At 55.1% G+C, this 25,550-nt stretch overlaps 3 protein-coding genes across 4 annotated transcripts; 1 reads left to right on the plus strand and 2 right to left on the minus strand.

The window, feature by feature from the left end:
• Nucleotides 1–42: 42 nt before the first annotated feature.
• On the minus strand, nt 43–3,658 carry TRMT10B (tRNA methyltransferase 10B). Its single transcript, XM_054652837.2, has 7 exons — nt 3,419–3,658; nt 3,020–3,298; nt 2,541–2,693; nt 2,105–2,183; nt 1,758–1,825; nt 1,448–1,571; nt 43–665 (listed from the first exon to the last, which is right to left on the minus strand). The coding sequence occupies exons 1-7, from the start codon at nt 3,632–3,634 to the stop codon at nt 472–474; spliced, it is 1,113 nt and encodes a 370-aa protein (XP_054508812.2). The 5' UTR covers nt 3,635–3,658; the 3' UTR covers nt 43–471.
• Nucleotides 3,659–8,911: 5,253 nt separating this feature from the next.
• DCAF10 (DDB1 and CUL4 associated factor 10) lies at nt 8,912–21,252 on the plus strand. Of its 2 annotated transcripts, none has more exons than XM_054652147.2 (7): nt 8,912–9,244; nt 9,925–10,038; nt 12,422–12,619; nt 13,715–13,917; nt 14,024–14,134; nt 15,040–15,185; nt 16,372–21,252. In XM_054652147.2, the coding sequence occupies exons 1-7, from the start codon at nt 8,955–8,957 to the stop codon at nt 16,738–16,740; spliced, it is 1,431 nt and encodes a 476-aa protein (XP_054508122.1). In that variant the 5' UTR covers nt 8,912–8,954; the 3' UTR covers nt 16,741–21,252. The 2 variants fall into 2 exon arrangements, with proteins under 2 accessions (XP_054508122.1, XP_054508123.1); XM_054652148.2 differs by having other exon boundaries at nt 16,396–21,252.
• Nucleotides 21,253–21,563: 311 nt separating this feature from the next.
• Nucleotides 21,564–25,550, minus strand: SLC25A51 (solute carrier family 25 member 51). The gene is made up of 2 exons (XM_077171982.1): nt 25,371–25,550; nt 21,564–24,692 (listed from the first exon to the last, which is right to left on the minus strand). Exon 2 carries the CDS (start codon nt 24,028–24,030, stop codon nt 23,188–23,190), a length of 843 nt encoding a protein of 280 aa, XP_077028097.1. The 5' UTR covers nt 24,031–24,692; nt 25,371–25,550; the 3' UTR covers nt 21,564–23,187.

Here is a 25,550-nt window from a genome sequence, read left to right on the forward strand (position 1 = left end):
GTGCCAGCTGTGGCGAGGCACCACTCATCAGTAGGGACACAATGGGGATCCAAACCTTTTATATTAGATGCGTACAACTTGCCAAAGGCTTTGACAACCCACCAAGTGTCCGTGGGTTTAAGCTGCAGGGCCACAGTGCCCTTGGGAGCTGCTCCCCATCCTGCCTTCTCTGTCCCATGCAGGGCCTCTGCCTTGCCCAAAAGCTTTGCAACCCCAGCTGCACCTTACCCTGTTTCAGTAAAAAGAAGCAAACACCCTATAGCTCTCCTCCCCACCTCAGAACAAGTGTAGATGCAGGAGTCATGAATGAACAGCTACGAAGAAGCGAAGAATTGAATTCCTGTCAGTTTTCACTTGATCCCAGGCTTTCCTCCCTGCTCGGGGGCACGGCGATGTCCAGCACCGCAGTCCTGAGGTAGAAGGTGTTGCTCCAACGAGGTCCTGCTGCGAACAGCTGTCTGCTGTGCACGGTCACGCTGGTGCTTCCTGCCTGTGCAGCTCCTCTCCATGCAATAAAGCATTTCCTTGGGCAGCAGTGGTGCTCGGGGCTGTCTCCGCCTGATGCGCTGTGTCCGGGAGCACGTAGCCCTTCCCAGAGGAAACCCCAGCCCTCAGAGCTGCTGGCCAGCTCCGCGTCTCGTAGAAGGTGGACAGGACGTCAAAGACTGCCAGGGCACAGAGGTGCTGGTCACACACGTGCTGTGACTGACGGTGGTGCCAGCGCTCCTCACACCCACCAAACATGAGGGAGGTGATGGCAGCTGACCCAGGGCAGCTGCCCCACCTCACACATGGTGAGCTGCCAGCTCAGCGGGGGCACACAGGCATTTTGGACTGGACTCTAGGGAGCTCTGGGCCAAGCAGTGGCTGTGCCCACTAGAGCAATGTGTCCCCATCACTGTCTTGGCTGACATGTGGCACCTGCAGTGAGCCACGCCTGCTGCGCTCCCACTGCCACCGCCAGGCAGCGAGGCACACAGAGCCTCCCGCCACTTCCTCTGCCCTCTGTCCATGGCAACACAGCCCTCACATCAGGGCTAAGAACCTTGAGGAGCTGGCCTGGGTCATGAGCCCCTCTGCAGTCGCCAGCAGAGAGGCATTCATTCACCTTGCAGAGGGGCAGGAGCACATCCTCTGCTGTGCCCAGCAGTGCCAGCCCGTGGGGACACAGGACACCCCCGCCTGCCATTGTCAGACCCGGCTGAGGGGGCCTCAGGAGTGCCCATCCCTCTGTGGCCTGTCCCCAGAGCAGCCCCTGCACCCCAGTGTCCCTGCACCCGAGTGTCCCTGCCTCGTGCACGGGGAGCAGGGCACACAGACAGCCCTGTGTGAGCCCCCAGCCCCTCTGTGTGAGCCCCCTGTGTGAGCCCCCAGCCCTTGTGTGAGCCCCCAGCCCCCTGTGAGCCCCCAGCCCCTGTGTGAGCCCCCAGCCCCAGCAGCCCCTCACCCTGGTTGATGGCCAGTGTCTCGGAGTGGTAGTTCCTGGCGTTGGGGGCTCTCACCATGTACTCACGGATGGGCAGCCGGGCTGTCTGCAGGTGCTGCTCCCGCGCCCTCCGCAGGGTCAGCTCCTGCAGGGACACACGGACACACGGCCTCACACGCGGCCCGAGAGGGCACCCAGCCACACCTGCCCCGGGGCTCACACCTGTGCTGCTGCAGCCTCTCCCAGCTGGCTGCTGGCTGCAGGCAGAGCTTGAGGGCAAGGGGCTGGGTGTGGGATGCGCCTGCTGACGGGGCAGGCACCACGCACGCACCTTGTGAATGCTCTCGTCCACCAGCCCTCCCAGCACGTACACCTTGCTCGGGTCGATGTCTTCCAGCACTGCAAAGAGCAGCAGTCACCCCAGAGCACAGCTCTCCCAGCACACAGGCCCAAGGACAGCCCTGGGCAGAGCCTCCTCGCCCCAGGGGCTCCAGCCCGGGGCACACAGGTCCCACCAGCACAGATTTAGCACCAGATCTGAGCACACAGAATGGCTCATGCCATGTGAGACAGCCCAGTGAGGAACAGCTTGCCTGAAGCATGGAGTGGCCTCAAACAGAAATTTCTAAAAGTCAGCCTTTTGCCCTGGCTCTCCCTTTGCTAAAGTGAAATACTTGCCATTCTCAGAGTCAGGAGTGAGATAAACAATGGCCTCCAAAGGAAACAGGTCCAGGTAACTCTCTGGAGTTGTATCCATCTCGAAAACACAAGACAGAGTGAAGCAGCCTGTTAGCCTCAGGTACCTCTGCCAGATCAAAGCCCCTTCCCAGACACAGAGACATCCCAGCACTGGCACTGCTGCTTTGGACACACAAACCGCTAAAGGCCCTGTAAATCCTACACATCTCCAGTGACCTAGGGTTTTTCTTTTCCAAATGGACAATGTCTCTGTCCTAGGCACTGATCAACACACCTAAAAACTCCATTAAATTCTCCCCTCCTCAGAAGTTCTCGGGGTGCTTTGAGAAAGGGAGAGCAGCAACAACTGACTAGTCCTACACAAGACGCAGAGCCCGGGGCTGGGCTGTCCCCGATGCCGCGGCCAGAGCCTCACCAGGTACCCCGCGAAGCCGTCGTTCATGCGGAAGCACTGCTCGTAGATGGGCGTCCCGGCCGCGAACCCGGTCAGGCACAGCCAGAAGGGCCGGGCGGCGCGGCGGTTCGCCCCGTAGAGCCGCCGGATCTGGGAGGCCAGGCGGCCGCTCTCCTGGGGACACGGCGGCACGGTGACCCGGGGCCGGGCTGCGACCCGGGCCGAGCTCGGCCACACGGCGCCCGGAGGCCCGGGGCGGCTCCGCCCAGCTCCCGCTGCCCGCCCGCCCGCAGCAGGGACGGGCACACGCGGAGGGCAGCGCGTCCGGGACCCCCGAGCAAACCCCGAGCAGCCCCCGGAGTCCCGAACAGCCCCCGGACCCCCGAGCACCTTCCGAGCAGCCTGCCCGGGACCCCGCCCCGAGCAGCCCCCGGAGCCCCGAACCCCCGAGCAGCCCCCGGAGCCCCGCACCCCGAGCAGCCTGCCCGGGACCCCCGCACCTTCTCGCTCATGCCGCCGCCCACGCCGAGGTCCACGCAGAGCCGCGGCCCCACCGCCCGCGCCTGCAGCAGCCGCTCGGTGGCCAGGGCGGCCGGGACCCTCCCGCGGCGGACGGACGGCGGCCCGGGCCCGCCGGGGCCGCTGCCGAGCGCCGCTCCCGGGCCGTGCCCGTCCCCCGCTGCCCGCCGTGCCCGGCGGCGCTGCCGCTCCTGCTGCCGCTTCCCGCGCCGGGCGGCGAGAACCCGCTGCCAGCGCCGCCGCTTCCGCAGCGCGTTCCTCTGCGGGGGGAGCGGGCACCGAGCTCAGCGGGGCCGGGGCGCTCCGAACACCGAGCACCGAGCACCCAGCCCGGCCCCGCCGCACGCACCGAGCACCCAGCCCGGCCCCGCCGCACGCACCGAACACGGTTCCGCCGCGTCGCCCGCCCGCCCCGCGCTGGCATCGCCCGCGGCCGAGGGCTCGATCCGCAGCAGCCGCAGCGCCTCCGCCACCACCGCCGCCTCCGCCTCGGCCACCGCCTCCGCCTCGCTCGCCGCCGGCTCCGTGCCCACCGCCGGTTCCGTGCCCTTCGCCACCGCCGCCGGCTCCGTGCCCGCCGCCACCCCGGCCTCCATCGCGCCGCCGGCACGGAAGGGGCGGGCTCGGGGCGGTCTGTCCGTCCCCCCGCGCTGCGGCACCGCCCCGGCGGGCCGATCGTGCCGCCGCTGCCTCCCTGCCCGTTCTCCCGCCCAGCGGGTCGACTCCGGTGCCTCTCTCCGCTCCCTGTTTGTTTGTCGCCGTGCGGAGTCAACAGCTCACACAACAGACGCCACCGGGCTGGTCAGCTGGGGACAGCTTCCCAAGGATGCTCCTCCATCGTGCACCCCTGCTTTGTATATTTGAATTATTTTATCGTTATTCTTCCTTTTCTGTCCCATTATACTGTGCCTATGCAGACAGACATAAGCGGATGGAATTTGGATAACTATTGGCATCTGGATAGGCAATGAATCACAAAAAATGACTTCTGATTTGGAAAAAGTGGACGAATTGCATGACCAGCACAACCGTCTGGCTGGAACTGCAGGAAGCCAAGTGACTGCTGGCTGGCCAGGTCGTGAGCAGCAGCCCCCAGACAGATCTGGAAATCCGCATCCCCACTCTGTGGTGTCATGCTCAGTATCTGAAATGGAGGAACGTAAAGGGAGGGGATATAAACCAGAGCTGGCCCAGCTGTGACCAGCTGTCCTGGCTGCAGTCAGGGCAGGAGAGGGAAAGCCCTTGTCAGGGTCAGCAGTGCCAGCAGCATCCACAGGCTCCAGAGATGATCAGCATCACCCTCACGCTGAGAGCAGAGCAGGGAACCCAGCCCCAGGGCACACCAGGGTGTCCAGGCAGGCCCAGTGCTGGGTGCTGGGGGACACAGGACAGATGAGGGACTCTGCACCTGCTCAACATCAGAGATTTGATAATAGGATGCCCTGGCAAAAGCAAAAGAACTTTGAAAATTAGACCTGGATTGCAAGAAGATTCAGTCAAGCAGGTTTACTGGAAAAAGAAAATCCCATCAAACTCTGCAAGCCAGGATGTTGCTGTATGCATTAGTTTGAGTCTGTGATTGTAACCCACTCACTGCAGTCAGTACACACTGCTGGTCTCCCTAAGACAGCATGGAAGTGTTGGTATGTGGAGACCCCGGGGCATCCCCTGGGCTGGGGACAGAAGCAGCTCCCCCAAAAGCTGTCAGACCCCACTGGCTCCTTGCCCTGTCCCTGTGTCTGTCCCTGTGTCTGTCCCTGTGTCTGTCCCTGTGCCCCTGAGCTGCTCCCTCCCTGTTCCCTGATCTCTGCACTGCCCTGAGACCAGGGTGACCCCGGGCCCTGGGGACAGAAGCAGCTCCCCCAAAAGCTGTCAGAGCCCCCTGGCTCCTTGCCCTGTCCCTGTGTCTGTCCCTGTGTCTGTCCCTGTGCCCCTGAGCTGCTCCCTCCCTGTTCCCTGGTCTCTGCACTGCCCTGAGACCAGGGTGACCCCGGCCCTGGGGACAGACACACCTGGACCCTGCCTGTGGGTGTGCCTGGGGCCTGCTTGCCTCCCTGCACGGCTGAATCAATCAAACACCTGTGGGGGCCATGCAAGGCCCTTTGTGCTCCCTTACCTGGGCTTTACCAGCAGCTGTGGGGGCTGAAACGTTTGTGTCCCACAGTAAAATGGGATTCTGATCATCATCAGTGTCCCTGCCTCTCCCCATCACCAACAGCCCAGCACACACATGACTGGCATTCACATTCTCTGAAAAAAATCCCTTTGCCCAGGGTTTTTCTCCTGGGAAGCTGGGAAGCCTCAGAGAAAAGGAAAACAATATTATCTCATTTGCTTCTCCTGTGTTGTGCTTGTCTGGAATGTGTTTGGAGATTGTTTACCCACAGGTGATTGTTCCATTGGATTCTGCTGTGAGTTGTTTTCACTCTTTGGCCAATCAGGGCCAAGCTGTGTCGGGACTCTGGAAAGACTCAGGAGTTTTCATTATTATCTTTTTAGCCTCCTGTAAGTATCCCTTCTGTATTCTTTAGTATAGCATAGTATTGTGTAATATAATATCGTATAATAAAGTAATAAATTAGCCTTCTGAGAACATGGAGTCAGACTCATCATTCCCACCTTTGTCGGGCATTCCCTGCAAATACAACACACCTGACTGGCTGGAAACCCCTTCCAGCACACCTGGCTGGCACTGAGGAGGCTGCACTCACTGCAAACTCCTTCCAGCTCACGGCATGGGGCTGGAGGTGCTGTGGTGTCTCTGCAGGATGGGGGTTCCATGAGGCAGGGGGCTGTGTCCCACTCACAAGGTTAGCTGCAACACTGACTCATCTTTTGTTTCTTTGAAAATGCCAATCACTTGCTTTTAAAGTTTTAATAGTTTAATAGGAATAAAATGGTTATAGAAATAGTAATACAATTAGAGTAATAATAATTTGGACAATTTGAATTAGGACAATATGAGACAATAGAAACAAAGAGTTATGGACAGTCTGGGTACCTTTTCTGGGAAAATAAGCCTGAAAAAGGCCCCAGGTTAACAGAGGATTAACCCTTAAAACAACAGCCTGTTGCACATTCATACACCTCATCCATGATGCATCAATTCCATTCCAACACAGGATTCTGTCTGGGCAGTGTCAGCTGCTTCCTCTGAATGCTGACAGCTCTTCAGGGCTGAGTGAGGCAGGAAGAAGTTCATTTGTTCTGATAATGGAGCAATAAATTCTGTTTCTCTGAAAGATTCAGGTGTCCTGTGGTTGCTATGTCACTGCCAGTCCTTTCTTTAAAAAAGTATCTTACATATCATAGTTTCTATTTTAACGTTTTGTTATAACTCAAAACTATGTTTAACACATCACTTAAGAGAATTAATACAGCATAACTTTCTGACAGAACACAGATAATATTCACTGTAATATCTGCAAAAAGCCAATCACAAAATACACATTTTTCATGGTTTCCTAGCAGAGCACTCGTGTTAGCCTGAGGCAGCCTCAGGAGCACATTTCACACTCCCCAGAGGGCTCTGCTGAGAAAGCCCCGAGCTTTAATGTCCTGCTCTGTGCTCTTGCCCTGTTTGTCCATGAACAGCTGGGGCTCCAAGCAGGCCCCACCACCCCCGCACACTCGGGCTCCTCCTGGCCCCACACCCTGCTCTGGTGGCCCCTCAGACCCAAGACTGAGCTGGCAATTTTGAGGCAAAAGTGGTCAGCAGTAGACAGGTAGAGAAAATTCTGGGGTAAGACCTGGGGGAACATACAGGGGACAAAGAATATTTTGAAGGAAACTGAGTTTGTCTGCAGGGGACAGAAGGAGCATTTTGGGGATCAGACAGAGGTCACAGCGGCACTCCCAGCATGTAACAGACCCCAGAGTGTGGGAAATGGATTTATGGAGAGTTCTCAAAGCCTGACAGAAGGCTCACACAGTGTGCATCCGTGTGCAAACCTTGGGACAAAAAATGCTGGCTTAGAAATGCCATGGAAGGAATGGACAGACATTGCTGAGAGAGAAATGGAGCTAGAAACAAGCTACAAAGGGTGGCCTTGCACATAAGGCTGGATACTGTGGAGAAGCAGAACTGTGAAAGATGCACTGTAGTGACACCCACGAGGGGTAGTTTTAGATAATTGGCTTTAAGGCATCTACAGCATGGTGTGGCCAAAGCTGACAGGCCAAGAAACTCTTATAATGTATTGTAATTAGGAAATAGTTGGCTTCTGATTGTGATGGAGTGAATTATAACATCTGTATTGTCTCACCCTTCTCGTGAGACTGAAAATGGCATAGGAGTTTTTAAAACACCTCTCAGCTGCCCCATCTCTGGGTCAGAAAAAGGCATTATCCAACACCAGAGGAGGGGCTGGTCCTGCCCTGGGGCTCGAGGCCTGGGGCTGTGACAGGTCCATCCTCAGGGCACCTGTCCTGCACCCTCCAGCACGGGAGCAGACCAGGGAGGCCTCTCCACACTCCTCCTTCCCAATCAGGTTTTAGTAGCAGCTTCCACACTCTCAGGACACTCTGTTTAAAAAACACATTGATATTTAATGTGTTTATGAAAATATTATGTCAGTTATGTTTATAGAAACTTAAGGAGAAATATTCACAGTCCACTAAAGCCGTGGCTTTTGTGGGGAGGAGGAACCCTGACCTTCCCTGGGTAGTTTTGGAAAAAAACTGGTGCTAATTGTCTTTAGGAGAACAAAGGGTGCTGGGGCTGGAGGGGCTGTCCCCATGGAGGGCTCGTTCCTGGGGCACACCCTGCCCTATATTGTAAGATATGTGTGTGTTCCATTCCCATCTGTCAGAGCTGGGGCAGTTCTCTGCTGTTCATGGGGCAGTTCTCTTTATCTCTCCCACAGCCAACCCTCCCTCCAGGAGATCTCTGCTGTTCATGGGCCATTAATTATTAATTACCTTCTGTCCATGGCCACTGAGTGTCCCTGCAGGGCTGATCCAATCCCATCATCCCATGGGGAGATGCTGCATTGCCCAGGGCAGGAGCCAAGCATTCCTACCTGGATCCAATCTGAGCTTTGGGACAGCCCAGCAGCCTTTGCCCAGTGCATTGCCAGAGGAGCAGCTTCTGCTGCCCTGCATGGCCAGAGGGAGCCCAGGCCCATCTGCAGCAGCCCTGGAGCTGCAGAGGAAAACTCCCCCCTTGTGCAGGATCCCTGCTCCAGCAGAGCCACAGCTGGCACTGCAGGAGGGCTGAGCCCCCATGGGATGGGGCTGTGCCACCCCCTGACACACAGGGGGACAGGGACTGCTCTCACTCCGGCAGTGGTTTGGTTTTGTGTATTTTTAATTTTCCTAGTACAGAACTGTTATTCTTACTCCCATATCTTTGCCTGAGAGCCCCTTATTTTCAAAATCATAACAATTCAGAGGGAGGGGGTTTGCATTTTCCATTCAGTTCAGTTTGGTTTGGTTCGACTCGGTTTGGCTCAGTTCAGCTCGGCTCAGTTCGGCTGGGTACGGTTCGGCTTGGTTGGGCTCGGCTGGGCCCAGTTTGGCTCGGCTCGGCTCAGTTCAGTTCAGTTCAGTTCCGCTCGGCTCGCTTCGGTGTCCGTTCAGGTCGGTTCTGTCCTGTTCAGCTGGGTTCGGCTCTGCTCGGTTCGGTTCCGCTCGGTGTGGCTCGCTGTGGTTCGCTGTAGTTCGGCTCGGCCCGCCTCGGTTCGGGGCTATCTCCCAGCGCCGCTCGGAGCGGGCCGGACCCTGAAACACCGCGCTCATGTGGGGCGGCGAGCAGGTGACCACGTGGGCGGGGCCTGGGGCGGGGCCGCGCAGGCGCGGTGCCTCTCCGACTCGGCAGGGGCGGGGCGGGGGCGGGGCGGGGGCGGGGCGGCGCAGGCGCAGTACGGCGGGGCGGCCGGCAGGGGGCGGACGCGGGCGGGCGCTACCGCCGCCGCCATGAGCACGGGCCCGGGGCCGGAGTCGGGCCCTCAGGTAGCCCCGGAGCCGGGCCCGGAGCCGCAGCCCCGCAGCCACGCCGACCCCGCCGACACCGGGCCCGCCGCCCCCGGCGGCCTCTTCGCCTGGCTGCGCGGGCGCTGCCTGGGCCGCGGGGCCGCCGTGGACCCGGCGCGGGACACGTTCGGCGCCATGACCGGGCTGTACGGCGCCATCCAGCCCGCCGACTCCGTGTCCCTCAGCACCCGCACGCACGGCGCCGTCTTCAACCTCGAGTACTCGCCCGACGGGTAGGTGTGCCGCATCCCGGGGGGCGGCGTGTTGCGGCTCCTTGCCAGGTGTGCCCTGGATCCCCCCGCCCAGGTGTGTCCGGGGGATCCCCGCCCAGATGTACCTGGGATGCCCTTTCAGGTGTGCCCCGGGAGTCCCCGCCCAGGTGTGCCGGGGGATGCCCTTCTAGGTGTGCCGGGGGATCCCCCCGCCCAGGTGTGCCCTGGATCCGCCCGCCCAGGTGTGTCCGGGGCATCCCCGCCCAGGTGTGCCTGGGATGCCCTTCCAGGTGTGCCCCGGATCCCGAGGCGCAGGGCCCGTTCTGGTGACCAGGTGTCATCGCTGTGTGCATCAGCAGCACCCCTGGGCTGTGCTTTAAAGGACTGGGGCACGCACCTGGTCTTAGGTGTCCTGCTGTGCACCTCCCAGCTCTCCTGCAGTGGAGCCTCTCCGTGTCCAGGAGGAGGGGACCGGGGTGACAATCCTCCTCCAGCTGCTGCTGGGAGTCCCCTGGTGCTGATAAATCTGTAATTTGCAAGGTTTTAGTGAAAAAACCTCACTGATTTGCAGATAAACCTTTGGTTCGGTGTTACCTTTCCTGTCTCAGAGCCCCTGGGCGGTGTGGGCAGAGGCACCAGGTGACACAGGTGGAGGGCAGAACCCACCACAAACGTGGGGTTTTGTGTTGTGCTCCCTGCAGCTCCGTGCTGACCGTGGCCTGTGAACAGACTGAGGTCCTGCTCTTTGACCCCATATCTTCAAAGCACATCAAGACTCTCTCTGAAGCTCACGAGGACTGTGTCAACAACATCAGGTGAGTCGGGAGGGACCTTTTGGCACAGCTCTGCCTATGCTTAAGCATTACAATTTAAATCTTACTCCTTCTTGGGATAGAGCTGGGAATAGCAGGAGCAGACTCTAAATCCATCACTGTTTTTATCATGTCGTATTTTTCCTTTTAAATTCAGGGGGTTTAAGTTGTTCTGGTAGTAGATTTTGAGGTGTGATTTTAAGGCGTCTTCTAAAAGTATTCCAGCTGCTCTTCACTCAGATTCTCAAAGCAAAAAAACCCACTCCAAAACCCCAAACCAACAACTGACTACACAGCAACAAAAAAGCTTCAACCAAGAACTAAACCCAAACAAAAAGCCCCATGAAAACTGTAGAACATTCTGAGTGTTTTCACTCAGAAGAGCCAAATATGATGTGGGGTGCCATGTCCCTCAGGTAAGTTGATGTTTTTCACAAGCTGGTTGTACTTTTTACAGAAGACTGATGTTTTACATCAGCTGGGAGTGTGTCAGGAAAGCTGGGTTAAAACGTGTGTTTGTGTGGCACAGAGGAGCTGACCTCTGTCCTGCACAGTTTATACAGCATTACCTGGAGCCTTGCTCAGCTCAGTGAGCAGGGTTACAGGCACTGCAGGGGTTCCTCGTGGTCAGCACCAAAACTGCTTACTGTTCACCAAAGTTTGGGGTTTTTCCCGTGACAGTTGGTTGCTGTTGCTGTGGTGTAGCTCTGGGCCTGAAGGATTTTTATTGTGTGTTTTTTTGGATGGGTGTCTTGTTCCTTTTACCTCAGGTAGGGCTTTTTTCAATGGAGCGCCTTCACCAAATGAATCCCAAACATGAGCCAGCGTGCCCTGTCCTTCTGAAGCTGAAGGCACACCTGGGTTCCAGTGGTGCTCACCTTTGATCTGCAAACTCAGTGATTCCATCCGTTCATTTTCTCACTGAACCCAGTAACTTGTGTTGGGGTGTGCTCAAACGAGACACCATCCTCACTCAGTGCTTTTGGAAAGCCTTGCATTTGCCTCGGGAAGCTCTAGGCTGTGTTTATGCCATTGATTTCCCAGCTGTGCTGCTGCCAGCCCCAGCGAGCTGAGTGCTGTGCAGAGGGGGAGCAGGCTGGGGTGCTGTCTGAGCACCTGCTCCTTCGGTGCTTTGGCTCTTGTGTGGCTGGCACACAATTCATTGGCACACAAACCCCCTAAAAAACCCCAAGCCAAACTTGTGCTGTGCCTCTGTGTTTGCTCCAGAGGCGCTGCTGGTTCATACCCCAGCAGTTGTGCTTGCAGTGGAGCTGCTGCTGGTGTGTGCTCTGTGCTGGGTTCAGAGGGGTTTGTTTGGGCTGCTCTGGTATCTCTGTTTTGGCTAGTTCAGAGGGGATTTGAGGCTGCTCTGCTCTCTCTGTGCTGAGTTCAGAGGGGGGTTGGGCTGCTGTCTCTGTTTTGGCTAGTTTGGCTAGTTCAGAGGGGTTTGTTGGAGCTGCTCTCTCTTTGCTGAGTTCAGAGGGGGTTTATTTGGGGCTGCTCTGGTGTCTCTGTGCTGAGTTCAGAGGGGGTTTGGGTTGCTCTGGTATCTCTGTGCTGGCTAGTTCAGAGAGGGTTTAGGGCTGCTCTCTCTGTGCTGAGTTCAGAGGGCTTTGTTGGGACGGCTCTGGTGTCTCTGCTGAGTTCAGAGGGGTTTGTTTGGGCTGCCCTGGTGTCTCTGTGCTGACTTCAGAGGGGTTTGTTTGGGCTGCTCTGGTGTCTCTGCTTTGGCTGGTTCAAAGGCGATTTTTTGGGGCTGCCCTGGTGTCTGTGTGCTGAGTTCAGAGGGGTTTGTTTGGACTGCTCTGGTGTCTCTGTGCTGAGTTCAGCGGGGTTTGTTGGGGCTGCCCTGGTGTCTGTGTGCTGAGTTCAGCGGGGTTTGTTGGGGCTGCCCTGGTGTCTCTGTGCTGAGTTCAGAGGGGTTTGTTGGGGCTGCCCTGGTGTCTGTGTGCTGAGTTCAGAGGGGTTTGTTGGGGCTGCCCTGGTGTCTCTGTGTTGAGTTCAGAGGGGTTTGTTGGGGCTGCCCTGGTGTCTGTGTGCTGAGTTCAGAGGGGTTTGTTGGGGCTGCCCTGGTGTCTGTGTGCTGAGTTCATAGGGGTTTGTTCAGGCTGCTCTGGTGTCTCTGTGCTGAGTTCAGTGGGGTTTGTTGGGGCTGCCCTGGTGTCTCTGTGCTGAGTTCAGCGGGGTTTGTTGGGGCTGCCCTGGTGTCTCTGTGCTGAGTTCAGCGGGGTTTGTTGGGGCTGCCCTGGTGTCTCTGTGCTGAGTTCACAGGGGTTTGTTGGGGCTGCCCTGGTGTCTCTGTGCTGAGTTCACAGGGGTTTGTTGGGGCTGCCCTGGTGTCCCTGTGCTGCCCTGCAGGGCGCCCTGAGCTGTTCCCTCCTGGCAGGTTCCTGGATAACCGCCTGTTCGCCACGTGCTCCGACGACACCACCATCGCGCTCTGGGACCTGAGGAAGCTCAACACCAAAGTGTGCACGCTGCATGGCCACACCAGCTGGGTCAAGAACATCGAGTACGACACCAACACCAGGCTGCTGGTCACCTCGGGCTTCGATGGCAACGTCATCATCTGGGACACCAACAGGTACGGGGCTGGGCTGAGCTGTGGGCCCTGTGCAGCACACCAGCTCAGGTGCACCAGCTCAGGTACCACCAGCTCAGGTGCACCAGCACAGGCACCACCAGCTCAGGCACTCCAGGCCTTCCGTGCAGGAGGCAGAGCCTCCCTCCCAGAGTGGGGCTGCACTGTGCTCTGAAACACTGGGACCACTTTATAGCCATTGCCAAGGCGTGAAAAATGCCAATCGCTTGTTTTTTAATAGGAATAAAATGGTTATAAATATAGTAATATAATTAGAGTAATAATAATTTGGACGATTTGAATTAGAACAATACAAGACAATAGAAACAAAGAGTTACGGATGTCTGGGTACCTTTTCTGGGCAAAATAAGCCCGAAAAAGGACCCACGTTAACAGAGGATGAACCCTTAAAAACAACAGCCTGTTGCATATTCATGCACCTCATCCATGATGCATCAATTCCATTCCAACACAGGATTCTGTCTGGGCAGTGTCAGCTGCTTCCTCTGAATCCTGACAGCTCTTCAGGGCTGAGTGAGGCAGGAAGAAGTTCATTTCTGCTGATAATGGAGCAATAAATTCCATTTCTCTGAAAGATTCAGGTGTCCTGTGGCTGCTATCTCAGTGCCAGTCCTTTCTTTAGAAAAAAAGTATCCTACATAGCAAAGTTTCTATTTTAACATTATGTTATAACCTACAACTATATTTAACACACTACTTAAAAAATTAATACAGCATTACTTTCTAACGTAACACATATAATATTCACTTTAATGTTTGCGAAAAGCCAATCATAAAATACGCATTTTTCACAAAGAGCTTGCATTGCCTCTCTGGCAGTAGTAAATGGTTAGAAAGGAGCTTCTCTTGCCACATGCCAGAACGTAGTTCTTCCTTCCAGAGAAGGTTCTGTCCTCATTGCTGTAGTTGTGGGAGGATGTGACTTCACCCATTCCATTAAAAAGTAGGATAAAGACAGTGCTTTAAAAAAGGGTTTTGGGGTGAACAAAATGAATGATGCTGGGCACCTCCTGGACACAGTCAGGGCCTGGAGCTGCAGCTGACCACAGCCCCCCCTGTGCTTGTCTTGCTGTCCAGGTGCACAGAGGATGGATGTCCCCACAAGAAGTTTTTTCACACCCGTTTTCTGATGCGGATGAGGCTGACGCCAGACTGTTCCAAAATGCTGATCTCCACCTCTTCTGGTTACCTTCTGATTTTGCACGACCTTGACCTAAACAAGTCTTTAGAGGTTGGCAGCTACCCCATTTTACGGGCCAGGAGGACCACGTCGAGCTCAGGTGGGTGCTGGGGAGGAGTGGCAGGGCCTGTGCCGTGGGGTGCTCCTGGGCAGCAGCCCACCTGTGCTGGGACGCCTGTGGGCTCACCTGTGTGCTGTGTTTGCAGATATAACGTCGTCAGGCTCCTCTGGCCCTCGAGCTGTGGGCTCACCCTGCCACCAGAACAACTCAGGGCCGCCCTCTGAGAAAACCTTGTCACGGCCCTCCCAGCGAGAAGGTAGGAACAGATCACCAAACAAAGAGATAAATGAAAATAAACCCTGGACTTTGATTTACTGTATCCAAAAGAGGCCAGGCTACAATCGAGAAGAACTGCTTTTTTGTCCTGTGGTTTTTTAAGGATGGTGTTGCTGAGACTTGTATTAAACCAATAAAATCTCATTGCACACCAAAGCCTGGGGATCTAATCAGGTTTTACGTCTGAGAAATTGGGTAAAAGTATCAAGATCTGTATTTTATGTTAGTATGTTGTTGTTTCATGGAGGTGCTCCCTTTTCCTTGTGTTTTTCCATGAACAAAGTTTGTGTGAATGTTCTTTCAGTGAAAACTCCAGAGAATCAGCATGAATTTGGCAGATGGGTGAATACTTTGTGCACCCCTTGTAATTTGAAAGAATGTAATGTTAATTTTTAGCTACTTGTGGTTGTGAGATGCTGAAGCATACTGGTGAGAGGAGGCTTACCTGGATGCCAGGGAGTGATTTACCTGGGGCTGAGGGGAAGAAGGGAGAAAAGCTGCAAGCTGAGCAAGTGTTGGGAGGAATTTGGAGGGCACATCATACAAGTTTGAGAATCAGCAAATCTTATAAGAGCCTCACTCTTTAGATTTTGCTGTAATACCAATGAGGAGCATGAGTGTGGAAGGTTAGTGTAGTTGTCAGTGTGGTGGGTTCCGTGCAGGTCTTGGCACTCCAGTGTCACCAAAAGGAGCTGTTTGAAGTGGGGACTGAGCCCATGGGTGCAGGCTCAGGGTTCCTCTGACCCTCTGAGTCTCCCTGTCCTGACGGTGCAGTCTGTCCTGGCAGCTGCCACAGGCGTGCCCCCGTTTCAGCAGCAGGACTGGTGAGAGAGCTGGAGGTCACTGTGCGCATTTCACTGAGACTCACAGTTGATTCCCTTGCAGGGGGATCACCTAGGAACAGCCTCGAGGTGTTAACACCAGAGGTTCCTGGAGAGAGAGACCGCGGTAACTGCATCACGTCGCTGCAGCTGCACCCCAAGGGCTGGGCCACGCTGCTGCGCTGCTCCAGCAACACGGATGACCAGGAGGTAACACACTGCCTCGTGCTCTTCTTTCAATTGTGTGCTTCTGGCTTTTTTTCTTAAATGATCTGCCTGCTAGAACCTGCTTCAAGCCTTTTGCTTGATGCAGGAAGTCATAAGACCAGCTACAGTTCAGCTGCAAGCTGCAGATTCTGCTCCTCTAGCTTGACCAACAGTAGACAATAGTACTGGACCAATAATAAAAGTTCTAGTTGCTTTGATGGCTGATGTAAATTGAGGTTCATTTGGTTTTGGTGGGATTTTTTTTTGTCTCTGTGCATTTATTTGGGATTTTTTGTTGTTGTTTTTGTTGAAGAAAGTCACTCTTTGTAAAGGTAACCCTTTACACAAGTGTAGAGGACTGAGTGGAAGCCTTGCAGATTGGTTATAAATTTTAATGCTGGCTCTGCAACCTTCAAACTGATGTACAACACAAAATTTCTGTAACATGCAAAATGTAACATTGGGTTAGCTGGTGCTGATGATCGACTGAGTTATAATGTCTCTTAGTCCTAGAGTCTGCCTTACTCTGCTTTATGAATATTCATTGGTGCTTTTTGTGTTGTGGTTAATTCAGAACGATGCATGAGACAGAGCTAGGAATGCTTGTCTTGGGGGTGAAGTGGAATCAACACAATATAAACTTTGTCATTGATTTTTTTTTTTATATTTGTTCTGATATTAAATAATGGGATGACAGACAGGGATCCTTAATGTGTCTCACAAATCACAAACTGGCTGCAGAGCTGTTCATAACCTTCCTTCAAAAGTCTGTTACCCACTTGCTTCAAGATTCCATTCCTTTTGAAGGCAAAGGCATAATATCCCAGTGATCTGCTCTGAGGTACAGTCAGCTGAATCTGACTTTATGGACTTAATTTAAATATTTACTAAATTAGAGCAGGTGCCTGGCCAAAGGATTAGGCTTTGCCCCCTGCAGATGAAACCCAGATTGGAAAGATTATACCTGGCACCTGTGTAATCAGAAGAGCAGCTCTAGTGCTGGGCAGCCGCTTTGCTCGGGTAGCTCACAGGGAGGGAGGCGCTGAGGCAGTGGGAGCAGCCCAGCAGGAGCGTGTCCCTCCTGTTCACACGAGCTGCTGTCACCGCTACAGGTGCAGGGGGAGGGGGAATGTGTGTTTGCAGTGCTTTACTTCTCTTTCAGTGTCCCTTTCTCTGCCTCTCCCTTTAGTGGACTTGTGTCTATGAATTCCAGGAAGGAGCCCCGGTGCGGCCCGTGTCGCCGCGCTGCTCGCTGCGCCTGACGCACTGCATCGAGGAGGCCAACGTGGGCCGGGGCTACATCAAGGAGCTCTGCTTCAGCCCCGACGGCCGCATGATCTCGTCGCCGCACGGCTTCGGCATCCGCCTGCTGGGCTTCGACGCGCACTGCAGCGAGCTGGTGGACTGCCTGCCGCGGGAGGCCAGCCCCCTGCGCGAGATCCGCTCGCTCTACTCCCACAACGACGTGGTGCTCACCACCAAGTTCTCGCCCACGCACTGTCAGATCGCCTCGGGGTGCCTTAGCGGACGCGTCTCCCTCTACCAGCCAAAGTTCTAGGCACGGCAGCGGCCCCCCTGGATGGACCTGGGAGGGTTTTCCTTCAGCTGAGTGGAAGTGTGCTCTCTCCAAAACCTCGGAGCCCAGCGGAGTCACGGCTGCTGCGCCCTCGGGATGTGACCTGGAAGGATTTTTCAGGCCAGCGCCGCGTGGATCTGGGTCCTGCATCTGTGAGCCCACAGCCCTGCCAGCAGAACCTCTGCTCCTGCTGATCCTGTGCCATCGGGCTGCTGTCCTGCTGTGTTTGTACCCTGATACTTGATTGTTGCCTTCAGCACAACTCCAGTGGGCTGTCTGGAGCAGCACAGAGGGGCAGGGTGCCCAGGTACCTCCTGTCCCACAGGAGCTGGACTGCCTTACCTCTGCTTCCTCTTCTGTTGCTGAAGCAACTCTGTGGTGATTAGTAGATAATGGACTGCTTGTCTACATAAGCAACACGGTTAGTTACTCTCACCAAAAAGGGAAAAAAAAAAAACAAAAAAAAAAAAAGAAAAAGGAATTTTGCTTTTATTTCTATGTTAATGTGGTTGTCATTGGCTAGCAAAATGAGTCACGGCGTGGCTTAGGCTGGCAGGACCACTGGAGGTCACCCAGGCCCACCCCTGCACAGGCAGGCTCCCCTTGAGCCCCCACTCAGCACAAGGGGGACCCTGGCCCCGAGGATCTCTCTGGGTCCGTGCAGCAGGGCAGCTCTGGCCCCTGCTCTGCCAGGTGTCTTGTTGCAGGGGGCTTTCCACATCTGAATCATGGTGGCTTTTTGCTGACGTTTGGATATTTCCCACCTGGCTGTTTTTCCACACACACCTGGCCGCACTCTGTCTGTGGGGGAAATCCATTTGGATGTGTTCCTGGTATCGCCAGACGAGCCTTTCCTCACATGTGCTGTCAGTTTGGGAGGGGATTAAAAGCAAACCTGCCAACAGTGGGATCTACCTGGATCTAACCAGGCTTGCATCAGATGTGGAGCACTGTACTGCTCACCCCGGAGGGGAAGCTGTATGAGGAGCAGCTGAGATCACTTGGTTTGTTCAGCTTGGAGGAGTCTGAGATGAGATCTCCTGGTGCTCCTGAACATCCCCCTGTGGGGCAGTGGAGGGGCAGGCACTGATCTGCACTGCTGTGACAAGGGACAGGAGCAGGGCACGGCTGGGGCTGGGCCAGGGGCATTTGGGATGGAGATCAGGGAAGGTTCTGCTTCCCCAGAGGGTAACTGCTGGCTCTGCCCAGGGAATGGGCACAGCCCCAAGGCTGCCAGAGCTCCAGCAGAGCTTGGACAGCACCCCAGGCATGCCCAGGATGGGATTGCTGGGGCTCTGGGCAGGGCAGGGGTGGCACTGGGTGATCCTGTGGGTCCCTTCCAGCTGAGGGGACTGTGATTCTGTGGTCACACCCAGAGTATGAATGCCAGATTTCAGCCCTCAAATTAATAGAGCTAACCTTGTAAATGCACAGATGTTGTACATCCATATCAGTTCATAACATTCTCATAACTTATATGTTCCCAGATGAGGTTTTTTGGTGTTTCACTGAAGTTTTGCGGACTAGTCACACACTCAGTTCAGCAGGGAACTTTACCTGAAAGGACTGTCACCTGCTGGTGTTCAGGTACACTCTCTGGCTCAGCAGAGCACACTTGTTCAAAGCTGACTCTTACAAAGCCTTTTGCAAAACGTATTTGGGGATAAAGACAACGTTTATGGACGTGAGAAAGCTGGAAAGGTAAGCCTGAGGACCCTCCTGTAGCTTTGTATTTATGTGGGTAGTATACCCTGGTGTTGGTGCAGAAATCATTGAAACTAAAGCCTCCTTTGCATTAGAGAGAAGAAAATCACAAGTTTCCTCTTTTGGAGAATTTCTTTGGTAATGCAAAGCCTTCAGTTTTGTGTGTAGGGTAATCTGAGGGCAACCATCCCTTCTGCTGACCCTGCAGTGGGGCAGGTGGGTCTGCCGGGCTGTGGAAGCCCTCAGGGCATTCCCTTGGCTGTGGTTCAGCACGCTGGGTGTGCAGTGTGTGCAGGAAATGTGGGGACAAGCCTGGCATGCAGGCTTTTCCTGCAAAGGAGGAGCTACAAGGAGTTTGTATGGGCCAAGCTGTTTGGGGAAAAACACCCGGGTCCTGCCCAGGACTAGAGCAGCTTTTGCTGTCCCACTGCCAGGCTGCTGTTTTCTCACCTTATTTAATGTTTTATTACGCATCATGGAAGGGACTACAGGGACACTTGAGAGAACCTTGGGGTTCTCACGGGCTTGCACAGTGTTTGTTTTGGAGGTGAAGGGAGCACCCACAGGACCGAGGCAGTTCTTGGGTGGCTCTGTCTGTGTTTCCAAGGCTGTTTTTGTTTTCCTGTCAGAACCTCCTCAGACTGGTGGATCCCTAGTGACTGTAATGCTATGCCTGTGAATATGCACTGAGTGTTACCTTTTAAATTCTACCTCATGATACGCTGTGTTTTACACCAGTATTGTGCTGAGCTTTGGACACTCACCTTTCTGTACAGAGGAACCATGACCCTGAAGTGACAGATGTGTGACAGATGTGTCACCGCCACTCCTTGATAGCACCTGTGGTTGGCTGGCAGGCCCTGCCTGGCTCTGGGACTGGCAGCTCACCTGGTGGAGGGGTTTGGTCACCTTGATGCTTTTGTAGCGTGTCCAGCAGATGCATAAAATGACAGATTCTGTACATGTATGCTGTAGAAATGTTACTTAGTTTTTCTGATGACATTTGTAATAAGTTTGAATTAGCGTAAGTAGGTAGTCTTAGATTTTGGTCATTCAATTGATTACTCCTTTTCAACAAACTTGGAAGTTTTCCATGAAGGCTTTACCGTGTTTTACCTGTGAAGGTCACTTCTCTGTGGCTTACAGCTGACATGCCTCACAGTCATGTGGTGGTGCAAGTGTTTTCAGTTCTCTCTCGGTAGCATTACTGAAACAATGAAATTCTGTGTTGGTGAGCTTTGGGTTATTTCTAGGTAGTCAAACAAAAAAAAAAAAAAAAAAAAAAAAAAAAAAAAAAAAAAAAGCTTATCTTCTAGTTGTGTTTCAAAGACTCGACCTCGAGAAGTGTACAAAACTGTGAAACAACTGTAAGGAGACATTTCCAGGGGAGGAAGGACTGCACTGACAGAGGGCCGGGGCGGCTGCTGGCAGCGCTGTCCGTGCGCTGGGGCGGCAGTGCGGGATGGGTGCACGGAGCGGGATGGGTGCACGGAGCGGGATGGATGCACGGAGCGCGATGGGTGCACGGAGCGGGATGGGTGCACGGAGCGGGATGGGTGCACGGAGCGGGATGGGCGCACGGAGCGGGATGGATGCACGGAGAGGGATGGGTGCACGGAGCGGGATGGGTGCACGGAGCGGGATGGATGCACGGAGCGGGATGGGTGCACGGAGAGGGATGGGTGCACAGAGAGGGATGGGTGCACGGAGCGGGATGGGTGCACGGAGCGGGATGGGTGCACGGAGCGGGATGGATGCAGGGAGCGCGACGGGTGCACGGAGCGGGATGGGTGCACGGAGCGGGATGGGTGCACGGAGAGGGATGGATGCAGGGAGCGGGATGGGTGCACGGAGCGGGATGGGTGCACGGAGCGGGATGGGTGCACGGAGCGGGATGGGTGCACGGAGAGGGATGGATGCAGGGAGCGGGATGGGTGCACGGAGAGGGATGGATGCACGGAGCGGGATGGGTGCACGGAGCAGGATGGATGCAGGGAGCGGGATGCGTGCACGGAGCTCTGTGAGCGCTCTGCTGGTTTCGCACGGCGGGCGGGCTCCCCGCTCCGGGGCCCGCAGTGCCCGCAGTGCCCGCGCCGGGACGGCACCGCCGCGCCATGGGGATAGAGGACAAGCACAGCGGTGCCCACACACACACACACACACACACACACATGATTGTTTGCACTCGTGGAGTCTTGGGGTAAGGACAGCTCGATGCCTACTACCAGAATTAGAATGTAAACATCAGTTTTTTCGGGAAGGGGGGGGGGTATTGGTTAATTTAGTGGGCTTTGTTTCTGTTTGTTTGTGTTGTGGTTTTAATTTGGGTAGCACTGATGTGGAGAAGGTTCTGACGTTGTAATGCATGGGTCTGTTGCTCTAGGACATATAAACTCTTTGGGGAAAAAAGAAATACACTTGCCAAATGAAAGGTTTCAAAAAATTTAGTTTACAAGATCCTAAAAAGTTGGAGAGAAAGGAAGAAGTCAACGACCCATCATGTTTTTAACCTGCAGGAAACAGAAACTTCTCATTGGCTGATCTTACTCAAAGGTGCATTTTCTAAAGCACTTAAGATCCTCAGTTAAGTATAAGGTTTTTAATACAAAAAACAAATTGTGCATGTAGAGTATTTTGAAATACCTGAGATTTCCTAGTAAAAACTGTAGCCTTTTAATACCGTATATGAAGTATCAGAACTGCTTTGGAAGTATTGTACTTACAGCCGTACAGTAACTTACTATTTGTGGACAGTTTCTCTTGCTTGCATAATAAACATTTAATAATTCACTGAATTGAAACGTATTTTATTTATATTACAATCAGCCATGCTGGCTCTTGCATATCCCCTAAAAATTAAAAGGAAAAACACTTCCAAGTGCTTAGATGCTGCCATTCACGAGTGTGCATGTCACAGTAGTGCTTTTACATTAAATTTTTCTGAAAGTGACATTTCAAGACTCAAAAGTGACTCTGAACCTCAGACCCAGGGCTCCACTATTTCATTTTTGCTGGGGTAGCTGGGCTTGTGCCAAACTCTCACCCTCAACACTCTGGCTTCCCTGACATTACAGGAGCACATAACATCTTCCACAGAGAAACAGGATGCAGATTTTGTTTTTATTCCATCAAGGAGTGATTACAAAAAGAAGGTACACTGGTAAAAATCAGATTCTGCCAGTAACAAACATCCAGTAAACATTTTATTTAGATGGATAATCACCACTGGGATGCAGGAACTCGCTCTTGTGCCCACCCATGCTGTCTGAAGCTCAGGACTGTATGATTACAACACACTGATTAGAATCAATTTTGGAAGACAGTTTTAGCAAATGGAAAACTCAAATTCAGAAAAGCAATAGCCCCTCCAAGACTTAGGTAAAGACTAAATTGAAAGCAGTGTCTGAAAGCTTTGCTGCTCCCGATCATCCAAAGTGTTTTGGTTTATATGTGAATGTGTAGTTTAATTGAAGAGGAAGCCCTCAGGGAGACTCAAACACTTTCGCTGGGACCCTCATCTAGCTCAGGGTTGTGCTCGCTCTTCTGTCCCTGTATCTAAAGCCTCAAGTCTCCTCTCTCTCATCTCCTGTGTCCGTAACACACAGATTGCTGTCAGTCCCTTTCAAAGTTAGCCAACAGAAGTCCTGAAACACATCCCCAAGCACTCCACCTTTCCTGCTCCCTGCTTCCAAGGTCATCTTTGGCTTTTCGTCTCCACTATACCTACAGACCTCCACTGAAGCAGGTCACCCAGGACTCTCACCTTGCCCGTGCCACTCCTGTGCTGCAGAACCTTTAACAGAACACACCAAGCAGACAGAACCCCGAGTTTTGGGTACAAACACCTCGTGATCGGTAACTCCACAGAGGGAGCTGAGAAAAGACAAGACGTGGCAGTGCAAAAAGCCTGTGAAGTGCTTGAGCAGCGGCAGGAGCTGGAGTGTCCTTACACACAGGGACACCTCCCTGATCCTGCAGCTGGAGGCAACAGAAAAAGCAGCAATTAAAAAATAAAAAATCCTCGGAAAAAGCAGAACAAACTCCCAAGTTTTTTAACGAGGAAGGACACTTTAAAGCTTTAGTGAGTTTGCTGTCCCATTCCTTCCACTTTTCCCTTTTGACAGGAAGGCACACGTACAAGCACGCACACAACACACACAGATCCAGCCTGGGCTGAGGTCACGCGTTCAGTGCCACGGCTGGAGGACATGGTCACCACAGGCTGCACCCTGCAGCGGCTGCAGCAGGCTGAGGTGCAGCTGGGAGCTCTGCACTTCAGCCATCCCCTTCTCTATCGATGTCCTTTGAGCTTCGCACAAAGTAATGAGGACCCCAAAACATCCGAAAATGCAGTTCCAAAATCGAGACTGGGAAGATGATCAGGCAATGGAATTGTTTTTCCTCAGCTCCTCCTTGATTCTCATGTTCTAAACATGGGCAGTGGAGTGCATCCCACCACAGAGCATAGCGCAATTTTGGGAGTGATACAGACTACATCTCTTTCCTCTTTTACACCTTGTGTTTGTCTGGTAGCTCTGTTATGGGCAAACTCGCCTGCCAGCAAAGGAATACTTCAAGAAGTTCATCATAATTGCACCAAGGTTTAAATGCATCACCATTCACCCCATAAATACGGAAGGCTGGGAGGAATTACCTGCCACAGGCACAGGCACTGCTCCCTGGGACCGGGGACGCTGAGTGCTGGTGCCCCTCAAGCAGGACGGGTCACAGCAGCTTCAGCAGGAACTCGTAGGTGGCGTTGATGATCCCCCAGGACAGCACAGAGCGGTGGTAGTTCAGGTGGGCTCCTCGGAACAGGTGGATCACCTTCCTGTCGCGCTCCAGCCAGATCTTCACCAGCACTTTGGAGAAGGACTGGAACTCGCCACCGATCTGAGCCTGCATGCGAGTCTTTACCACGTTCACAGGGAAGAAGAGGAAGCCCAGCAGGGCACCCAGCAGCCCCCCGCAGATGAAGTCGTTGATCAGGTGAGAGCTGTGCGAGGTGGCCTCGGGCAGACACTGCTTGATGGGCCCGCGCAGCCCGAAGAAGAGCACGTTGCTGGGCCCGTTCCGCAGCAGAATGGGCACCAATCCCCGGTAGTACTCCCGCACCCCGTAGGCCCTCAGCACCCTGAAAGCCTGGTAAGTGTTTGTGAACTTGTCGTGGTGCTTGTAGTCCTGCAGCAGCGTCTGCACGCGCTCGAAGGGCGTGAGCACGGCCTCGGTGGTGCCGGCAAGCGCGGCGGCCGCGCTGCGCGTCAGCAGCTCGGGGGCGCGGGCGTGGCTCAGCAGCAGCGCCGAGAAATCCTCGTAGAGGCCGAACATGAGGGCCAGCGTGGTGGTTTTCTGCAGCAGCGGCGGCAGGATGCCGCGGTAGAGCGTGCGCAGCCCGTCGCGGCGCAGCTGGCGCACGGCCTCGCCGGCGCGCAGCCCGTACAGCTGCTGCCGGAACAGCACCTTCTGGATGGGGAACGTCACCGCGATGTTGGTGAAGGCCGCGCACAGCCCGCACACGTAGTGCTTGCCCGAGGAGCCCGGCGCCTCCTCGGGGGCTGCCCGAGCCATGGCGCCGCCGCTCCGTGCCAGGAACAGCCGGTGAGACAGCCGGAGCCGGCCCCGCCGCTACCGCATCACCCCTGCAGCCTGCAGCAACACCCCGGCGCCCGCGGGGAGCAGCAGCGAACAGCCAGCGCTGGCAGGGGCTGGGCCATGCCTGCCCGCAGCCAGGCAACCTCAGAGAGCAGCACTGCTTCCTTTCTGTGCTGTTCCAAGCCTAAACAGAAATAAATCCCCCTGGAATCACCAGCTCCAACAGTGAAAGGCTGGCCCTCACGCTAAGAGAACACTGAACAAAAGAGAGGCTGCCAAAAAACCTATGCAACACCAAAACTACATCAAAGGCATGCAGCGGCATCACAAAGCCTGATCCTTACACTCTGCCTCTCCCCGTGGCACAAAACACCAGGAAACTCAGGTTCACCACCACCCACAGGGAGGCACAGGTGCCACACAGGTGTGACCCCACTGGCACAGGGCAGAGATTCAATCAGTCCCAGCTCACTGCCATGCAGCCTCCTCTGCATCAGCCCCCGTGCCCGACGTCCTCGCTCTGCTGAGAAGGGTCACAGGTGGAATTCAGCTGGGCCCAGGCTCCTGAAGGACGTGGACAGAGGCAGCTTGGCCAGACAGTCTGAAGGAGGACTGCAGGGATCTCTACTTGGCAAGCCCTGTTTGACAGAAGAATGGGATTATTTATTTAACAGTTATGAGAAGATGTTTCTGCAGGTGCCCAAATCCCACCCTCGATCACAGCAAGGTCTGTGACAGCCGTGTGGGGCTGGGGATGTTCCTGAGCCCCAAATGCTCCTCAGCACCAGCAGCACACAGGAGACCCCAGGATCTAAGGGGTGCTTGGGGACAACGGCCCTGCCTGGCATGAGGAGCTACCGAAACGAGGAGGGGAGAAAGGACGGGGGAAGGAAAAGGAAAGGACAGAGAGACAGAAAGGAGCTGGGAGAAACAGGGAGGAGAAAAGGGAGGGAAGAAAAGGGCGGGGGGAGAAAGGCAGAGAAAGGATGGGGGAAGAACGGCAGAGCCGTTTGCTCTCCGAGGTCCCGCTGCCTCTGATGGCAGCACTGTCTCCGTCCCCGGCGAAGCCCTCGCGCTGCCGGTGCAGGTTCCCGGCGGGGCCTCCTGCTCCGGGCCGCGGTGGCCGCAGCCCCGCGCACCGGCCGGGGCCGCTCCCGCTCTCCCGGCACCGTGTGCTGCCCCGCCGTGCCGCACCACCACCCTCCAGCGCCGCCACCGGGGCCCAAGGTCAGCCCGGCGGCGGCTGCGGCTGGGCCCAGCGAACCGCGGCTGCCGCTGCCCCGGCGCCTGCGCGGCCGCCGAGGGACGGGACGCACCTGTGGGTGGCGCTGCCATGGCGGAGCGGAGCACAGAGGAGCGGAAGGGAGCTGAGCTGAGCGGAGCGGAGCGCACCGGGCCCGCACCGGGCCCGCACCGTTACCGCGATCGCGGCGCCACAAGCGCCCGGCACGGCGCGGCCTCGCGCCGCTCTCTGACGTCACCGCGCCGCCGTGTGA

The sequence above is a fragment of the Agelaius phoeniceus genome, chromosome Z, assembly GCF_051311805.1.
Source record: "Agelaius phoeniceus isolate bAgePho1 chromosome Z, bAgePho1.hap1, whole genome shotgun sequence".
NCBI classification, from domain to species: Eukaryota; Metazoa; Chordata; class Aves; order Passeriformes; family Icteridae; genus Agelaius; species Agelaius phoeniceus.